We start from the raw sequence: 20865 nt of genomic DNA, 5'->3' as shown, positions 1-20865 counted from the left end.
CCTACGCTTTGCAAAAATTAAATTTTATTGAATCTTTTAAAAAATTTTACTATTAGCTTTGTTTGCTCACTGTCTGACTAGCTTTCAAAAATAAACGTTCGGATGGAACTGATGTAGCAACAATTGTTAAGTATTTAAAAGCTACTTTATAGAATGTATTGTTTTATATTTCCAGCGGATTTTATACAACAAATGGATTTGGATGTTCGCGAAGTTTAGAAATATTTCTCATTCTGCTGTCACCTATCTCCATCTTTGCCATAGGAATATCAAAATCTTTATGAATATTTTCATTACGCATTTACCATGGTACACCCTTGATTGTTTTAAGCATTTTAGATTGGAACCTTTGTATTATATCAATGTTGGTTCCACAGGTCGTACCCACAGTTGAATACCATACATCCAAATCGGTTTTATGATTGTATTGTATAACAGGACTTGGTTGTCTAGGCTAAGTTTAGAATTTTTGTTTAAAAGCCAATTTAAATTTGCTGCTCTAAACTTCATGCAAGTTATTTTAGTCGCTATATGTTTTCGCCATGTGAGCCTTCAATCCAGGTGAATCCTTAGATAAGTTACTTCATTCGCTTGGGGTACTAGAACATTGCTTATTTTAACTGTCTGACACGTTTTTGGTCTTAGCGAATATGTAACATGTTTGCATTTTTGTTGATCTAAAAAAAAGCAAAGCTAGTTTTTTGGTTTCAATATATATAAACCTATCTCGCGCGTAATTTACATCTTCACGAATCCTTTTTCTACTCGGACGTACAGACGAAGGCTTGGGGGAATATTGTTTTTTAAAGGAAGTTGGTGCGGCATAGTTTACTTCAACTTTTGAAACTTCATTATCTGCTTGAGTTGCAGTAGTTGAATCTTCCAACACCGTCGACAAATTTCCATCTGTTTCTCTTGGAATCAGTGTATCTTTAAGAAAAAACAGTGGCACTCCCAATTTTTATTTTACAAAACGTCACAATTGATAAAGAAAATGGAAACGCTTTGCACAATAATTTTAATGAAAATACAAAATTAAGAAATACGATCAGCAACTTAAAGAATTTTCAGACCACGTGAAGCAGAAATTAAATTTTTTCAAGTACTTTTCAGATACTAAAATATAAATATGCAATGTTTTTTAACTTTTATTAGTTCGTGTAATGGCTTTTATACCTCAAAGCACTTCCCTTTATAAAGGGCAAAATCAAATTAGTTTGATTGTTAATAAATGCGTGCGATGCGGCAACGTCGAAAATAGTGGACATCTATATTTGCAAACATATGTTTGCATTTATGATCTACCCGCATTTAAGGCACCGCACCGTCCGCACAATATTTGTCGTGCCTACGCTGCACACGCAATTAGACCGCTAAAGCGGGGCATTTAAAATGGAAGTGTTGATATACTTCTATATCATTTTATCCCAACAGCTAATGCAACTGGCACCCGGTAAGATGTTCAGTCTTACTGCATGAATCCCGATGGGAAGTTGTCCAGTTAGAACTCATATAACCATCCAAACATATTTAAAGCTAATTTTTATTAAAATGTTATGTTTTCGTGTATCTAATTTCCATTTTTTTATTTCCCGCCCCTTACATATATCATGCAGTTTTAAAATAAAAGAATGTAAATCAATATATGTGACTTGGTCTACGGGAAGGGGGCTTAGGTGTCAAAAAAAGGAGAACAATTAATGAGATAACGAGAAACTGACGATTATTTTTAACAGTTTTTCCCAGAAAACTAGTTTTCGCACGTTAGCTCCCTTTTCGTAGACCAGGTCACATATGTAGTTTAAATGAAGTGACTTGATATGAAAGTGTTAAAAAAAATATTCCTAACAATTTAAAACCATAAAAAACCCAAATTTTGTGTCACAGCATATTTAATGAAGCAATGCATTTTTTTCTTCTTAAGCAAAATGAAGTTTTGAGTCAATTAAAAGTTATGTAATATTTATTGTTTTACCTACACACCTCTTAATGCGGCATTTTGTTATCCAAAAAGCATATATATTTTCAATCACAAAATATTGGAATATTCCCAATTTTTCAGAACTTGAGAGTCACCTTTCTTTTAACACGTTGAAAGACACTTAGGTCATAATGGTAATTACCATACAAAAGTAAACGGTTGTCTTTAGACAATATGGTATAGCAGCACAAATGTGCACTATTGACAAACAAGTATATATGTATGTGGGAAGCGATGACAGGACAACACGTAGTGGACATACCTATTAATACGTACGCATACTCACCTCACTTACAAAGAGCAACACTGACCTATGACAATAGGCAGCACTGATAGGGCACAACCAACTTAACAAACAGGACAAGAGACAGTCGTTAAACTGTCATCACACATATAGGACGGTCAAACGGACGGACTTCACATATTCAGTTCGTACATGAACATTTAACATTTATGTATTTTAAATAGAAGTGTATGTTAATTATAAAGTTGAACCAAGTACGTTTATTTGGAAGGGCTATCCTACAAATATGGTGTCAGAGTGAGATGGTAGCCCCGCGGGGGAAAAAAAAAACTTTTAAATTGACATTTTTTATATTTCAAATGTGAAGTGCGCGTAAAGTTATTAGATAAATAAAAACGTTTCCGTCAATGTGTAAATTTTAACTTTATATCAAAAGTATAAAACGTTCGAAAAGAACTGTAATTTTGCAAAATACACATACATATTTACATATAAAAGCAAAAGTAACGGTGTTAAGAAACATACTGACGTATAACGGACGCCTATTAGAAAAACCTAGAATGTAGCGGTGAATGCAGTGATTAGAAGCAGAGTAGCGGATGAGCAGCAAATTTTAAGCAGCATAAATTTTTTTGTACGAGACCATCAAGTCAGCAACAAGTAAGATCCAGAAAGCAGCAATAAAGTAAAGCAACACAGCAGCAAAGGGTAAGAATATAAAGAAACAGAGTATTAAGGCGAGCGTCAGGAACGCAGACGCATGCGGCGTCCGTAGCGGTAGAAGCAGAGAGGGTAGTAACAAGACATTCGTAGCGGTGTAAAGCAGAGAAGGCAGCAACAAGGCGTTCGTAGCAGAGAAGGCATCAGCAAAGCGTTGGTAGCGGTATAGTAGCAGAGAAGTGAACAAATACAGTAGCGGTAACCAAAAGAGGACAACTGTAAAACAATTCACAAGTACAGTTGAGGCGAATAAAGTAAGGCCATATAATTTTATATTCATATTATAATTCAATTCAATTTAACCCTAGAACCATAATATGCGTAAATTTTACGCATATACAATTTTCAAATTGTGTTTGCACAAGTGTGCCATGACGTAACGGTACCCAGCGCCGGCAGTGCTTGTAGCAATTAGTTTTATATATGCAGGAATGAGAAAACCCAGCAAATGTGGTCATTTGAAGGTTTGAGAGCAAGTGCAGCACAAGTCTATGCGTAAAATTTACGCATTGTTGGTAAAAAGCGAAAAAATCGAATACGTAAAATTTACGCATTGTTGGTAATAAGTGGAATAATTATTCGTAATAAAAGTATACAACTGTTGTGCAAATTTTATGTAGGCTTGTTTTCACTGACGAAATGGCAGCTGGAAAACCGTGTTTTTCAAAACAAAAATTTGATGATGACGATATAGAGGTTATTCTGCATGATGAAGATTTTAGTGATATCAGTGGAGATGGAGAAGAGGAAAATGAAGATTTCGATAGCGACGATAGTTTGGCCGATATGAGCTATTTTCCTGATCCAATTGATGAAGCAGAGCTAGAAAAAGAACTAGAAGTTGTCTGGTCTGAAAAAAGAAAAACAGCAACAGCATTGGAGGGGAATAAGCAGACAAAAATAAAACGTAAAACTTTAACATTGCCAAATTTGGAACAAGAGTTGGATAACCAACTTGCGGAAATTGGGGAAAATAGTCAAATTTTGGGCAAAAACGGTCACATTTGGAATAATTTTCCAATAAAACGTGAATACGGTAAATGCGCAGCACGAAATATTATATACATTCGGCCAGGTAATAAAATAATAATGAGAGAAGTACACTTTCGTACATCTACACTAAATATTTACAGGACCATCGGGTAACGCCAAAGAAGCCATGGAACCAAGCGATGCATTTAAACTGTTTATTAGTGACGAGATATTGAATATTGTTTTATACCATACAAATGCCAAATTTTCTCAACTAAGAAATAAATATCAATCAAGAAATGCCACGGTTTCAAATACAAGTCTTATGGAATTGAAAGCCTTGTTGGGTTTGCTGTATTTGTCTGCTGTTTTGAAGAGCAACCATCTATCAACTGATATCTTGTTTGACACTTCTTATTCGGGCGATCGATATAGAGCGACAATGAGTAGACATAGATTCGAGTTTCTTCTAAACTCACTTCGTTTCGACGATATGACTACAAGAGAAGAGCGGAAGAAAAAGTCTTCATTGGCGCCAATTTCTGAAATTTGGGATATTTTTGTTGATAGTTGTACAAAGAATTTTAAGCCTGGTTCCTATGTAACCATCGATGAGCAACTTGTTGGTTTTCGAGGTAGATGCCCATTTAGGATGTATATTCCGAACAAACCAAATAAATTCGGAATAAAAATTGTAATGGTCTGCGATGTCGCTACAAAATACGTTATTAACGCAGAGCCGTATCTCGGAAAGTCTACTAATACACAAGGAAAACAACTAGCCAATTACTTTGTTGAAGGACTGACGAAACCTTTGCATGGAAGTAACCGGAATATAACAATGGACAACTGGTTTACGAGCATCCCTTTGGCAACAAAACTGTTAAATAATCCCTACAGTATGACAATTGTTGGCACACTACGTAAAAATAAAGCTGAAATACCACCGGAATTACTTGACACTAAGTCACGGCAGTGTGGATCATCCTGATTCGTTTACAATGAGAATATGACTTTAGTGTCATTCCAGCCAAAACAAAATAGGAATGTACTATTACTTTCAACGATGCATATTAATGGAGCGCTAGACCCAACCACAAAAAAACCTGAAATTATACTCACATATAATTCGACCAAAGGCGCAGTTGACACTTTTGATCAGATGACTCAAAATATTTGCTGCAACAGAAAGACGAAACGGTGGCCACTTTGTTTCTTTTACAATATGTTAAATATTGCTTCAGTTAATGCCTACGTTTTATATAGTCACAATGTAACACGAAACGGTCTTAAGCCTATGAGTAGGTCAAAGTTTGTACTTAAACTTCATGAAGAACTCACACAACCGTGGCAAGAGGAACGATTGCTAAATGCACGGTTGCCTACAAAATTAAAAGAAAAAATAAATGAAATAATAAAAACTAACAACCCAATAGGTTCAATAGTTAGTCAAAAAGCTTCTCCGCAAAAGGCGAAAAGGAAATACTGCACATTTTGCCACTACACAAAAAGACGATTTACTACAACATATTGCTCTATATGCAAATCATCAGCAATTTGTGGTGAACATCAAATTAAAGTTTGTAAAAACTGTGTTAATGAAATTTAATCTATTCCTTCTCTTTTCTTTAATAAAATGAACTGAATTTTCTTTTAAAATCGTATACTTTATTTTAAAAATAAATTGTTTGATAAGAATTATCAATTTAGACTGCAAAATGGCTCAAAATCGGGTTATATTAGGCGGATTCTCATTTCTGCGTAAAATTTACGCATAGTTGGTCTTAACGTAGTATAGAATGACGTTATGGTTCTAGGGTTAATAAATTTTGTAATTCAATTTCATTTTACAAACATTATTCCAATATTATTATTCGAAATAATTTTAATAAACTTTGTAACCATTTTCATTTTGTAACATATTGTAAAATTTATTAAGAATTTGCGGAATTTTATATTTTTAATACGTATATAAAATTTAAAATTTGTAATATTTCACTTCTTCCTTAATTTGTATTGATATTGATTTTGTAATTGAATTGGTAAGAGCATTGTAAGACAATGGACCGCGAAAAGATTTTAGCATTGACTGTGGACGGACTTAGGGAAAACTTGGAAAGGTTGGGATTAGTAGCTAGTGGACGGAAAACCGTACTGCAGGACAGATTGCTGGGACACTTCGGCCTGAATGCAAGCGAGGATGAGGCCGATGACGCCGGTAGTAGACGTAGCGTGAATACACCGATTGTAGAGCGATCGATGTTTACGATTCGTGATGTGGAAGATTCCATGACTCCATTTAGTGGTTCAGGACAGCCTAATTTTGAACAATGGCTACAAGACTTCGAAGATAATGCGGAAGCTGTACAGTGGAATGAACTACAGAAATATATCTATGCCAAGCAATTACTGAAGGGAGCTGCAAAGATGTTCGTACGTGGTCAAGTTGGTATTTGTAGTTGGAGTTCGTTGAAATCAGCATTGAAGAGCGAGTTTGGTACCACCGTATCAGCAATTGATGTACATCGTACATTGAGGAACCGACGTAAACGACAGAACGAAGATATGCGTGAATACCTATATTGTCTGATGGAAATCGGGAAACCTATAAACTTAGATGACCACAGCCTTATAGAGTATTTCGTCGATGGTATTCCGGATTCTAAAGTAAACAAATCCAATTTATACCAAGCAAGGTCCATCGGTGATCTCAAGGAGCAGATCAAAATTTACGAACGAATCAACGCTGGAAAGCCTCCATTCCAATTTGCAAATCCGTTCAAATCATCGTCGTCAAACAGAGTAACATCGAATTTCAATCCCGGAGATAGGAAGTGTTTTAGATGCGGAGAAAGTTCACACATGGCTAGAGATTGTCCACAGGGCAGATTCACCTGCTACAGTTGCGGAAGAGAAGGACATAAAGCATCCGAATGTAAAACTTTCGTCAAAGTCAACAAGCCAGAAAGGGGTGCGAAAGGGAGTATGAATACAATGAGGAAGATAAGCAGGAACAGCAATTTATTATTCAAAGATTTGATTTTTACGGCACCTAATAGGATGTCCCAAACGATGTCTGCGTTAATTGATACTGGTTCCGATTTGTGTCTAATTCGGATTGATGCTTTGTTGATGCTACGGTTTGATGTTGAATTAAGTAACGAAAAGAAGTATTTGGCTGGCATTGGCAACAGCGAATTGGTAACCATGGGCAGTTTTACGATATCAATGGTTATAGACAATATACCTTTGGAAGTTAAGTTTCATGTCGCAAATGAGCGTGATTTAAGTTATTATGCCGTGATAGGGAATGATATCCTAAAGCAAGTAGATTTGATAGTGACTGAGGAAGACGTTAAATTTTGCAAGAAAGGGTCGAAGCAGATAAAGGGAGTGCAGCAGAAGACCGGCATAAGTGTTTGTACCGAAGAAGTTTCATCTGAGGCGTGTGGAGAAGAAGTTGGTGCCAAGGGGCACGTGGACGTGGTTAATGAACCGCGTGGACGCTGTGAGGTGTCGAAGGGTGTTTTAAAGGAACACGTGGAGCGCTTAGTTGCAGAGTCAACAACTAATAAGCGAGCCCAAGGAGCTTATAGTATGAAGCGTGGCGAGGCATCAACGTCATTATACGGAAGTGCCGATGTATGCGCTGTGAAGAGGAACAGTATGGAACAAGATGAGAATCGGATTAATGAATTGATTGGCGAGTTTGGACACATCTTTTTGGCTTCTGATATGAGTGTAGCATCACATATCGATCTGCAGCATCTCAGTCACACACATGCGGTGATGATAGATAAGTTGATAACCGAGTATCGACCAGCGAAGAACGTGAAGTCGCCTGTCGAGATGAAAATTGTAATGAAAGACGATGAGCCGGTATACGAGAGGCCGAGGCGAGTATCCTACGTAGATAAGATTTGGGTCGATGAGCAAGTTGGACGATGGTTGGAAGAAGGGGTCATTAAACCCAGCACATCGGAATATGCATCACCAAATGTTCTGGTACCTAAAAAGAACGGCGAAAAGAGGATATGCTGCGATTATAGGAGATTGAATGCGAAAATACTAAGGGACAATTTCCCGATGCCATTGATGGATGAAGTAGTCGAGTGTTTGCAAGGTGCCCAGATATATACGACACTTGATTTGGTAAATGGATTCTTTCACGTGCCCGTAAGCGCCGAATCCACAAAATATACGTCATTTGTTACGGGAACCGGACAGTATGAGTTTTTGTATGTACCATTTGGAATTTGTAATTCACCAGCAGTGTTTGTGAGATTCATTCTAGCCGTATTCAGAGATTTTATAAAAGATGGGATCGTGATTGCGTACATGGATGACCTTATAATTCTTTCCAAAGATGAATTCGAGGGCATCAAGAACTTGGAAGTTGTGCTAAAGACAGCTGCAGCTAGTGGATTGCGAATCAATTGGAGCAAGTGTCAGTTTCTGGGTAGGAAAGTTGAGTTCCTGGGCTATATTATCAAGAATAGTTGCATAAAACCATCCGAGGCGAAGACGAACGCCATCAAACAATTCCCGCTGCCACGTGATAAAAAAGCTATGCAACGATTCCTTGGACTAACCTCGTACTTTAGGCGATTCATCGAAGGTTACGCAACAATTGCGAGACCATTGTCAGAAATGTTGAAACAAGATGTACGATATGAACTAGGTGATGAGCAACTAAAATCGGCACTAATCAATGCGCCAGTTTTAACGTTATACGATCCGCGAGCAGTAACAGAGGTGCATACAGACGCATCGAAATTCGGATATGGGGCAGTGCTATTGCAGAGGAATAGAGATGATCAGAACTTTCATCCAGTCCAGTATATGAGTCGGAAGACGAAACCGTGTGAGGAGTTTTACCATTCGTACGAACTCGAAGTCTTAGCCATCATCGAAGCACTCAAGAAATGGCGTGTATATCTGATAGGTATTAAATTCCGAATAGTAACCGATTTTAATGCGTTCGCCATGACGATGAAGAAACGAGACGTACCCTTAAGAGTTTCGCGCTGGGCAATGTATTTACAGGATTTTGATTACGAAATAGAGCATCGAAGTGGCACTAAAATGAGGCACGTAGACGCGTTGAGCAGAGTTTCCTGTCTACTCATGGAAGATTCATTGCGACACCGGTTAAAGCAAGCTCGAGAAGAGGACAATTGGGTTAGAGCTGTACGGAAGATTTTAGAAAAGGACGAATACGAGGATTACTATATGAAATACGGCATATTACACAAGGACCCCATCAAAGAGTTGATAGTAGTACCTTCACTCATGGAGGAGGAAGTGATAAGGATTACACATAAACAAGGTCACTTCTCCAGTAAGAAAACCCAAGACATAGTGGAGAAAACATATTACATTCCACAGTTGAAAGCGAAAACATCTCGCGTAGTAGAAAGCTGTATCGAATGTTTGGTAAACGAAAATAAAGTAGGGAAAAAGGAAGGCTGGCTGAATCCAATTAACAAGGAGGACTGTCCTTTAGGTACATACCACGTCGACCACGTTGAACCTTTGGAAATGTCGAAGAAATCTTATAATTATTTGCTTGGGGTTGTCGACGCATTTTCCAAATTTGTTTGGCTTTATCCAACAAAAAACACGGGAGCAGAGGCAGTAGTTGACAGACTTTGGAAGCAGTCGTCGGTATTTGGAAATCCAAAGCTCATAATCAGCGACAGAGGCTCCGCATTTACGTCAACTCTTTTCAAAGAGTACTGTGTGAAAGAAGGTATTCAGCATCTAACAATTGCCACGGGTGTTCCAAGGGGGAACGGACAGGTTGAGCGAATACACAAAATCGTGATAGCTATGATATCGAAATTATGCCACGAAAGTCCTGGTGAGTGGTAGAAACATGTAGAACGCGTACAACAGACTATAAACAACACTCCACCTCGTAGTACAAAAATATCGCCGTTTAAGATATTAACTGGATTAGAAATGCGAGTGGCTGAAATGCCGAATCTGGAAGAGCTTTTAGAAAACTTCGCAACAGAAGAAATCGACTCAGAGCGTGAGAAAAGCCGTCTTCAAGCGAAAGAGAACATAGTTCGTTTGCAAGAAGAAAATCGCAAGACCTACAATGTTCGTCGTAAAGCTGAAGTTGAGTACAAAATTAATGAACTGGTAGCAATCAAACGTACACAGTATGGATCTGGGCTGAAGCTGAAGCTAAAATATCTTGGACCGTACAAGATCATTAAGCAGTTGAAACATGGCAGATACGAAGTTGTGAAAGTTGGAGATCACGAAGGACCCGGACGCACGACTACCGTCGCAGATTTCATGAAAAAATTTTATCTTTCATTCGGGTCGAATGAAAGTGCAGGATGGCCGATTGTGGGAAGCGATGACAGGACAACACGTAGTGGCCATACCTATTAATACGTACGCATACTCACCTCACTTACAAAAAGCAACACTGACCTATAACAATAGGCAGCACTGATAGGGCACAACCAACTTAACAAACAGAACAAGAGACAGTCGTTAAACTGTCATCACACATATAGGACGGTCAAACGGACGGACTTCACATATTCAGTTTGTACATGAACATTTAACATTTATGTATTTTAAATAAAAGTGTATGCTAATTATAAAGTTGAACCAAGTACGTTTATTTGGAAGGGCTATCCTACATGTATAGTACATAGTTTTATTTTTAAGAAATAATTGTTTAGACTTAATTTCGTTTTTCGCCTTTTAAACGACTTACAGTACCGTACTTGGTTTTGAAGGGAGTAGTGCTACTTTTTATCATTTGTTGCACAGCAAACATTTCTTATTGGAGTCATTGAACTTGGCATTTCGTTGGCGCGATCACTGTTCTAGCCTCAACCTCATAATAGTGCAGCCCCTTAATATAAATTAAGTGCATTTGAGTATATAGGTAGAGTGAAACTATATTTCAAAAACATATATTATAATTTTTCGAAATTCAAAAAAGGTCAACTTTGACATGTCAGCAAAAATTGCCATTCTCCAATAATCAAATCGTCATAGTTCAGCTTTAAAGTTATACAGAGACAAGACATGTAGTAACAATACCATACAAGGTACGTTCCAAAGTAAACAGGAAGTAATTATGAATCTAACGCCCCTAGGTGGCGCCATCTATATGTCGACTGATGTGTTAGAATCTGCTATCTTTATCGATTGTCCAGTGAGAGTTTCATGACATTTCATCGATCGGAAGTCAAGTTATAAGTGCCAGTATGTTTGTGTTATCGGTGCGAAAATGAGCTTCGAACAAAGAGCCAACATTAAGTTTTGTTTTAAAATCGGTAAAACTTTTACCGAAACGTTTCAATTCATGAAACAAATTCATGGCGATGATTGCCTATCCCGTAGCAGAGTGCACGAGTGGTTTCAACGTTTTCAAAGTGGTCGGGAGGACATAAATGATGATCAACATGTGGGCCAATCAAAATCCATGATCGCCGGAAATTTCATCGAAACTGTGCGTGAAATCATCAAAAATCAGCCAAAATCATCATTGAAATCCATGGAAATGGAATTGAACATCTCCAAAACATCAATTTATCGTATTTTTGGGCTTACGAGAGGTGTGTGTACGGTTTATTCCGCACAATTTGACTGACAACCAAAAATTGCTCAGAACCCAACATTCGAAGGACGATTATTTGACCAAAAATCACATTTTAACCATTAATCACTTTCCGTATTCACCTGATATGGCACCGTGCGAAGTCTTCCTTTTCAGAAAAATGCATTTGCCCACGAAAGGAAAGCGTGATGCAGACGTAAAGGCTTGCACCGCCATATTGGCGATCATACCGGCCAACGAGCTAAAACACTCGTTCGACATGCTTTTGGACCGTGCAAAAAGCTGTATTGAAGCAGAAGGAGACTATTTTGAATAAAATAAATTGATTTTGCCGAAAAAAACCATTTGTTCAGTTTTTTTAAGTTCTTTTTACTTAGGAACGCACCTTTTATATGGTACAAATGTGTCACCAAATACTTGCAAAATATTATTTCCTTCACAACACACAACTACATTTTTGTTGTTTAAAATTTTTTGAAAATATTAAATGCCTATGAAACAAAGCTAGTATTTGAGTTTACTACATTGCCATGTGTGTCATTAGCGTAGTAAACAGAATACCATGATATCTTTGGGGTATTCCATACCAAATCGACCACTTTTGAACCCGACCCCTTTAGATTTTGCTGAAACTTATCCATCCTTTTCTACCCTTTGAAAAACATTTTTGTTTTTGAATGAACTTTTCGAAAAATTGACGAAAAAAATTTAACACGATCAATTATATAAAATAATCGTTTTTTTTTTAAGTAAAATCGTCATTTTTTGGAAGTTCGCCATTTTTGTTTTTTTTTTCCTCAAAAAAAAAAAAAAAAAAAGCTTGAATTAATTTGACAACTATCCCTGCTAATCCCGGAGTGGGCCGATTTTTTTTTATAATTTTTTTATTTATTTATTTATTATTTATTTATTTATTTAAAAAAAAATGGTCAAATTTTCAAAAAAAAAGTTCCCCAAAAGTCAATTTCTTACAAAAGTTATGGCTATTGGAAAATATAAAAGCCTTTTTTTGAAAAATTCATTGCTTTCTTTGAAGTTTGACAAAAAATTTTGAAAAAATTCTCTAAAATGTTTTTCAAAGGGTAGAAAAGGATGGATAAGTTTCAGCAAAATCTAAAGGGGTCGGGTTCAAAAGTAGTCGATTTGGTATGGAATACCCCCTATACTCTATGATATTATGTCTACATGTCTGTCACGGGTATAACAGAATTCCGTTACTTGCTTATAGAGTTGTTAGATTACTTGCAATATAAACCAACTTTTTTAGTTTGTTTAAAAAAAAAAATTTAAACATTTGTTATTACCACAATGCAATTTTTATTTCGTATTAATCACTTTATTTTTTAGCTCTTTGGCAATGATGTACGCCCCACAATCAGTTGAACTGAAATATCAAGTTAAGGCTGGAATGTTTGCCGCTGCAATGCTCATTACAGGAATATTCGGTGGAATTTTATTTTCGTTTTTAAATCCTTATTTTATTGTTTAAAAAAAAATGATATATCTCTTTCATTTAATTAAATTTTACATTGATATGCTATTATCATTTCAACATATGTAAAATACAAATTAATAATATCAAATAAAATTGTTTGATAAAATTTCATTAAAATTAAACCGTGTTTTTGACTTTCAAAACCATTGATAAAATTCAGCGGTTTACGGAGATATCCTTTGCTATAGTGAAGAGACTATTGAGAAAATAAATCGTTCGTTCTTCAACATTAAAGAAAACATGGAAATTGAGGTTTAAAAAAAAATGAGTTTGGAATTCAATTTGATTTAAAGGTTATTAAATAAAATCTACAGCTATAATAATATTATCAGAAGAAACACGGATTTTCGACAACAATAAGAATTTAAAATGTAAAGCATTGAAACGTAAAAAAATGGAAATGATGGTGGTATACCCGCACTATTTTTACAAAAAAATACAATACAAATATTTACAAATGTACAAAAGTTTTAAGGGGTATTTTAGTCTAGAGGTCAAATTTTTTTTGCAACTGATAAAAAAATGCATTTGATAGTTTTTTTTTTTTTTTTTTTTTTTTTGTTTTATTACAAACATTTTTAAAACTTTAACAATGTTTGATATCACTACAACTAGTTTCAAAAATTAACGAGCAGTTTGATTTGAATAACTTAAAAACAAATTACATAGAAATTAATAGTAATATTCATACATATACGGTATAAAGTATAATTAATTTCTTTATATTTTAGCTTCCAACTAAGCTATGTGGTTTTTTGCGACATAATCGACTACAGAGGCATGTGTCTAAAAGAAGATTTCTCGCCTCCTCGTTCACATGTGCATTAAGCCTTTTGTAGTGGGCATCTGCCTGACTCCTTATTTCTTCGGCGACTGTATTCATCCTTAGCTCTCGATGAATATCAGCATTTCTGCAGTACCAAGGAGCATTTACAGTGCCTCTTAGCACCTTGTTTTGAAAACGTTGTATAATATTAATACTGCCATCATTGGCACATCCCCACAGTTGCGCACCATATGACCATATCGGCTTGATTATTTGTTTATAAAGAAGTAATTTGTTGTGTATGGACAGGTTTGACCTTCGCCCAATTAGCCATTTCATTTTCGACAATTTCAGATTAAGTTCAATCCTTTTTATTTTAATATGCTCCTTCCAACGTAATCTAGCATCGAGCGTGATGCCAAGATATTTAGCTGTATTTGCGTATGGTATGCAGACATCTAGAATACTTATAGGTTGATAAGTGATTCTTTTGTTTGTAAAATTTACATGAACCGATTTGCCACCGTTTAGTTTTATTCTCCATTTTTAGTCCAGCTTACTACGGAGTTGATTGCATGTTGCATTTTTAGCGCAGCTTTTTCTGCTGTTTTTTCGACGCATAGTATTGCGGTGTCATCCGCAAAAGTGGCAGTCATACTGTTTGGTGCTAACGGTAAGTCTCTTGTATACAAAATATATAAAAGTGGACCTAAGATACTTCCCTGATGAACTCCTGCTTCAATTTCTTTTAGTTCAGAGAATTCATTTTCTTGTTTTACACGGAAAAATCTCATGGTGATATACGATTCTAAAAGAGCACAATACTCAACCGGAAGACATGATTTTAGTTTTTGCATAAGGCCTTCGTGCCATACCTTGTCAAACGCTTGTGCAACGTCAAGGAATACAGCTGAGCATACGTTTCCTTCCTCCAGGGATTTTTCTATTATCCTTTCCTGGCTTAGGAACCATAACAACTTCGGCAACTTTCCAAAGGCTTGGAAAATATGTCAGACGGATTGCTGTATTGAAAAGATATGCGAGCTTCCGTAAACATTTGTATGGTAACTGCTTTAACACTTCAGCTGTAATTAAATCGAAGCCAGCTGCTTTCTTTACTTTAAGCTTTTTAATTTCACTTTTAAGTTCACAAATGGTGATTGCTGGGATTGTTGCATGATCTTGTTGAATGCTACTGAGGTACGCGATTTCACTATCCTCGTTTGGACGAAAGGTTTCAGCTAGGTGTTTTGCAAATGCATTAGCTTTATCACAATCACTTCTAGCCCATGTATTGGAAGCAACTTTTAGTGGTGCAACGTGACTTGTTGAACGTTTCAGATACTTAGTACTTTTCCAGAGTGAGTAATCATCTTTTTTGTCAGCGGATAGTTCAGATAAATATTTATAAATTGACTCATTCTTAATATGAGCAATTTCTCGTTTTAATTCTGTTGTTGCCTTATTAAGGTTGGTTTTGTCGAGTGGTGAGCGGGTTTGTTGCCATTTCCGTCGTAACTTTCTTTTCTTAATTAGAAGGATTTTTATTTCTTTGGGGTAATTTGAACCTACACTTTTCCGCTTTAACTCCGGAGTATTATCCCAAGCTGCTTGTTGAATTTCTTTCGTAAATGTGTTAACTTCTAACTCTAATTGTTCAATTGTTGTGATTTTCGGACACTTTATTTTAGTCTGAAGAATTTGTTTGAACGAAGTCCAGTCCGTATTTTTGTTGTATAGCTTCAGACTAAGATCTCTTTTAATGACTGTTTCACTTCTTCTTCTTAATTGGCGTAGACACCGCTTACGCGATTATAGCCGAGTTAACAACAGCGCGCCAGTCGTTTCTCCTTTTCGCTACGTGGCGCCAATTGGATATTCCAAGCGTAGCCAGGTCCTTCTCCACTTGGTCCTTCCAACGGAGTGGAGGTCTTCCTCTTCCTCTGCTTCCCCCGGCGGGTACAGCGTCGAATACTTTCAGAGCTGGAGTCTTTTCGTCCATTCGGACAACATGACCTAGCCAGCGTAGCCGCTGTCTTTTAATTCGCTGAACTATGTCAATGTCGTCGTATATCTCGTACAGCTCATCGTTCCATCGAATGCGATATTCGCCGTGGCCAACGCGCAAAGGACCATAAATCTTTCGCAGAACTTTTCTCTCGAAAACTCGCAACGTCGACTCATCAGTTGTTGACAACGTCCAGGCCTCTGCACCATATAGCAGGACGGGAATTATGAGCGACTTATAGAGTTTGGCTTTTGTTCGTCGAGAGAGGACTTTACTTTTCAATTGCCTACTCAGTCCGAAGTAGCACCTGTTGGCAAGAGTTATCCTGCGTTGGATTTCTAGGCTGACATTGTTGGTGGTGTTTACGCTGGTTCCAAGATAGACGAAATTATCTACGACTTCAAAGTTATAACTGTCAACAGTGACGTGAGAGCCAAGTCGCGAGTGCGACGACTGTTTGTTTGATGACAGGAGATATTTCGTCTTGCCCTCGTTCACTGCCAGACCCATTTTCTGTGCTTCCTTGTCCAGCCTGGAGAAAGCAGAACTAACGGCGCGGGTGTTGAGGCCGATGATATCAATATCGTCGGCATACGCCAGCAGCTGTACACTCTTATAGAAGATGGTACCTTCTCTGTTTAGTTCTGCAGCTCGTACTATTTTCTCCAGAAGCAGGTTGAAGAAGTCGCACGATAGGGAGTCGCCTTGTCTGAAACCTCGTTTGGTATCGAACGGCTCGGAGAGGTCCTTCCCGATCCTGACGGAGCTTTTCGTGTTGTTCAACGTCAGTTTACACAGCCGTATTAGTTTTGCGGGGATACCAAATTCAGACATCGCGGCATAAAGGCAGCTCCTTTTCGTGCTGTCGAAAGCAGCTTTGAAATCGACGAAGAGGTGGTGTGTGCCGATTCTCCTTTCACGGGTCTTTTCCAAGATTTGGCGCATGGTGAATATCTGGTCGGTTGTTGATTTTCCAGGTCTGAAGCCACACTGATAAGGTCCAATAAGTTTGTTGACGGTGGGCTTTAATCTTTCACACAATACGCTCGATAGAACCTTATATGCGATGTTGAGGAGGCTAATCCCACGGTAGTTGGCGCAGATTGTGGGGTCTCCTTTATTATGGATTGGGCATAGCACACTTAAATTCCAATCGTTGGGCATGCTTTCGTCCGACCATATTTTACAAAGAAGCTGATGCATGCTCCTTATCAGTTCTTCGCCGCCGTGTTTGAATAGCTCGGCCGGCAATCCGTCGGCCCCTGCCGCTTTGTTGTTCTTCAGGCGGGCAATTGCTATTCGAACTTCTTCATGGTCGGGTAATGGTACGTCTGCTCCATCATCATCGATTGGGGATTCGGGTTCTCCTTCTCCTGGTGTTGTGCGTTCACTGCCATTCAGCAGGCTGGAGAAGTGTTCCCTCCATTTAAGTATACTCTGGGCATCAGTGACTAGATCACCTTTGGGGGTTCTACAAGAGTATGCTCCGGTCTTGAAACCTTCTGTAAGCCGCCGCATTTTTTCGTAGAATTTTCGAGCATTACCCCTGTCGGCCAGCTTATCAAGCTCTTTATACTCACGCATTTCGGCCTCTTTCTTTTTCTGTCTGCAGATGCGTCTCGCTTCCTTCTTCAATTCTCGGTATCTATCCCATCCCGCACGTGTTGTGGTCGATCGTAATGTTGCGAGGTAGGCAGCCCGTTTTCTCTCCGCTGCGGCGCGGCACTCCTCGTCGTACCAGTTGTTCTTTTGCACTTTCCGAAAACCAAGGGTTTCGGATGCAGCTGTACGTAAGGAGTTTGAAATGCCGTCCCACAGTTCCCTTATACCGAGTTGTTGATGAGTGCTCCCAGAGAGCAGGAGTGCAAGCCGAGTAGAAAATCGTTCGGCAGTCTGTTGTGATTGCAGCTTTTCGACGTCGAACTTTCCTTGTGTTTGTTGGCGTGCGTTTTTTGCTGCACAGAGGCGGGTGCGAATCTTGGCTGCAACAAGATAGTGGTCCGAGTCGATGTTAGGACCTCGGAGCGCACGCACATCTAAAAAACTGGAGACGTGTCTTCCGTCTATCACAACATGATCGATCTGGTTGGTAGTTTTTCGATCCGGAGACAGCCAGGTAGCTTGATGAATTTTTTTGTGCTGGAATCTAGTACTACAGATAACCATATTTCGGGCCCCGGCGAAGTCGATCAGCCTCAACCCATTTGGGGATGTTTCCTCGTGGAGGCTGAATTTACCGACCGTAGTGCCAAAGATACCTTCTTTGCCCACCCTGGCGTTGAAGTCGCCAAGCACGATTTTGACATCGTGGCGGGGGCATCTCTCATAAGTGCGTTCCAAGCACTCATAAAAGGCATCTTTGGTCACATCGTCCTTCTCATCCGTCGGAGCGTGGGCGCAGATCAGCGATATGTTGAAGAACCTCGCTTTGATGCGGATTGTGGCTAGACGTTCATTCACCGGAGTGAATGATAGTACCCGGCGACGGAGTCTCTCTCCCACCACGAATCCCACACCAAACTTGCGCTCCTTTATATGGCCACTGTAGTAAATGTCACAAGGACCTACTCGTCTCTGTCCTTGTCCCGTCCATCGCATTTCTTGGACGGCGGTGATGTCAGCCTTTGTTTTTACGAGGACATCAACCAGCTGGGCAGCGGCACCTTCCCAATTAAGGGACCGGAAATTCCAGGTGCATGCCCTTAATTCGTAGTCCTTCTTTCGTTTGCCATGGTCGTCATCAAAAGGGGGGTCTCTCATCCGAGGCTGCTGTTGGTTTTTCATTGGGGTGAGCTTTTTACGTGGCGGGTCCCAAACCCAGCGCACAACCCTATGCAGGGGTGTTTCGCCTTCTCACTTTAGCTCACCTTCGAACGGATGTTCTTAGGCTACCCAGAGGATACTTGGTCAAAGACCGTAAGTCGTGAGCTGCTTGAGCCATATGTAAAAGAATCGTTTCTGGCCACTCCCAAGTGAATGGCGATCAGAGAACTTTCCTCACTTGCGTGAACTTCTACACATGACCCCATCCTCCACTGTTTCACTTACTGTTAAATATAATGGGGAGTGATCAGAGCTTAGATCTAATCCACCTTCTATTTCTATGAAATTTCGAGATATCTTTCTGGTTATAAAGAAGTCTATTACATCTGGTATTTTGTTGGTGTCCGTTGGCCAATAAGTTGGTGTTCCGGTCGATACAAACTCACACCCCGTTTCTTGAGCTGCCTGGAATAAGTCTCGCCCTTTAGCTGTCGTCAGGCGCGATCCCCAGTAAACATGCTTAGCGTTAAAGTCGCCTCCCATAATAAATTTGTGTTTGTGCATATTGAGAAGTTCTTTATATTCTTCAACGAGGATTTTGTATCTCAGCGGACAATATATTGCAGTAATTGACAAGGGTTGGTTCATTGCTTTTAGTGTAATAGTTGTGGTTTGAATATTGTGCGTACTGATTTTTCTATCCTCATAATGTATAATGCTGTTTTTAACAATAACAGCAGTGCCTCCCCTCGCACAATTACTAGGGTGGATTGTATGATAGATATCGTAGTTTTTGAAAGTTATATGGCTGTGTCTCGTAAAATGAGTTTCGGAAATAAGACATACATCTATTTTTTCTTTTTGTAAAATAAGTAGAAGCTCATCTTGGTGCTTTAATAGCCCATTTGCATTCCATGTCATAACTCGGAGAGCACCATTCATGCCTTCAATTTTGCTTTATTTTTATTTTTTTCGGGGTTATCTAAGCGGCTGCACAGATCGTTATTGAATTTTTCTTGTTTATTTAACATCTCAAGTATTTGAGTTAGTAGGTCTTCAGTCATCTTTGTGTTTTTTTCGTTCACCACGTTTGATTTGCCTTTCAGTACTTCAGAAAAAGTGAGCTTACTCGTCTGCACACGATTCTGCTTGTTGACAGTACTTTTATTACCAATGGGTGGATTAGTTGATGTACTGGGCAATTTTGTGGTAACTTTTTATTTCTTCAAGGCTTTGTTACGAATGCTTTGAAGCTCCTTGGCAACAATACATCCTCTGTAGTTTGCCGGATGGCTTTCGCCACAGTTACAGCATTTTGGTTTTTCAGTGTTGGGTTTTTGGCACTCGATGGTTTTGTGCTTACCACCGCATTTAACGCACTTTGACATTTTGCCACAGAAGTTCTTTGTGTGTCCAAATGCCTGGCAATTTTTACATTGTGGAATAAGTTTAGAATTCCTAATAGGCTCGATGAGAACAACGGTGTGAAGAATGTGTTTGATTTCATAAATTTTCTTGATGTCTTCATTAGAATCAAAAGTAGCTAAAAACATGTTTAAAGGTTCTCGTGTTTTCCACTTGAGTTTATTTACGACGTTTATGACATGTAAACCTTGTTCTTTTAAATCAGCGATAATATCACTAATGCTACACGAATGGTGGAGATTTTTAATCATAACCTTTATTGGACGCGTTTGTTTGTCTTCAAAGGAATACCATGAAGCTCCCGACGCAGACAACATTTTTGTAACTGATCTGTAGTCATCACTTGATGTAACGCTTATTTTATGGATGTCGTTATTTAATAGTTTAGATACAAAAGAACTTTTAGTATTATCTTTAATTAGGTTATTTAGTTCTTTATAATTAGAGATATTCGAAATCATAATAGGTGGAGGTCGCGGTTCATATTTTGGTTTTTCATTTTTAACTGTGTGGTTTTCACCGTTCGAAGAAAAAGTATTTTCTTTTAAAACCACTTCTGGTGAAACTTCGGCCTTACGCTTTTTGCTAGGCCTTTTATTTTTCTTTAAAATCCAGTCTGTTTCCAGAGCTAGTTCTTCTTCATCAGTTTCGTATTGAGATTGACTATAATTAGGCACAAGTGGGCGATTATTTTGTTCTTTAAGTTTTTGATTTTCAATTTTTAATTGTTCGCATAATTGTTCTAATTCTCTTAATTTTTGTTTCAATTCATCTATTTCGGAAACTAATTTTTTCGGTTGGCTTGTTGGTATTTCCCGACCCCCTCCAGGGGGCGGGGTTCGAAGCATAATCCAGCTATATACTATATGTCTATTGTATAAGGGATTATTCGTAGGT

At 38.3% G+C, this 20865-nt stretch overlaps 2 protein-coding genes across 14 annotated transcripts in view; both read left to right on the top strand.

Moving 5' to 3' along the window:
• Positions 1-20865, top strand: part of LOC126764075 (equilibrative nucleoside transporter 1-like) — a 183554-nt gene that overhangs the window by 146555 nt on the left and 16134 nt on the right. For 4 of the 12 annotated variants that reach the window (XM_050481850.1, XM_050481849.1, XM_050481848.1 and 1 more), the window contains exon 9: positions 12859-13128. The exons of the other annotated variants lie outside the window; for them this stretch is intronic. In XM_050481850.1, coding sequence (XP_050337807.1) covers positions 12859-13000 — 142 coding nt within the window. In that variant the 3' untranslated portion in view covers positions 13001-13128. Of the gene's footprint in view, positions 1-12858; positions 13129-20865 lie in introns of those variants that run through there. 12 annotated transcript variants of the gene reach the window in all.
• On the top strand, positions 111-5736 carry LOC126764071 (uncharacterized). Of its 2 annotated transcripts, XM_050481842.1 has the most exons (3): positions 111-3199; positions 3566-4020; positions 4079-5736. In XM_050481842.1, the coding sequence occupies exons 2-3, from the start codon at positions 3585-3587 to the stop codon at positions 4906-4908; spliced, it is 1266 nt and encodes a 421-aa protein (XP_050337799.1). In that variant the 5' UTR covers positions 111-3199; positions 3566-3584; the 3' UTR covers positions 4909-5736. The 2 variants fall into 2 exon arrangements, with proteins under 2 accessions (XP_050337799.1, XP_050337798.1); XM_050481841.1 differs by having other exon boundaries at positions 111-4020.

The sequence above is a fragment of the Bactrocera neohumeralis genome, unplaced genomic scaffold (assembly GCF_024586455.1).
Source record: "Bactrocera neohumeralis isolate Rockhampton unplaced genomic scaffold, APGP_CSIRO_Bneo_wtdbg2-racon-allhic-juicebox.fasta_v2 cluster09, whole genome shotgun sequence".
Lineage (NCBI taxonomy): Eukaryota > Metazoa > Arthropoda > Insecta > Diptera > Tephritidae > Bactrocera > Bactrocera neohumeralis.
This window is presented reverse-complemented; position numbering and strand designations above follow the sequence as displayed.

Bases quoted from the DNA above. Each gene is read 5' to 3' on its own strand.
- LOC126764071 (XM_050481842.1), top strand. From the start codon at position 3,585: ATGGCAGCTGGAAAACCGTGTTTTTCAAAACAAAAATTTGATGATGAC. The intron at 4,021-4,078 runs GTAATAAAATAA...AAATATTTACAG, and splicing joins TATTATATACATTCGGCCAG to GACCATCGGGTAACGCCAAA.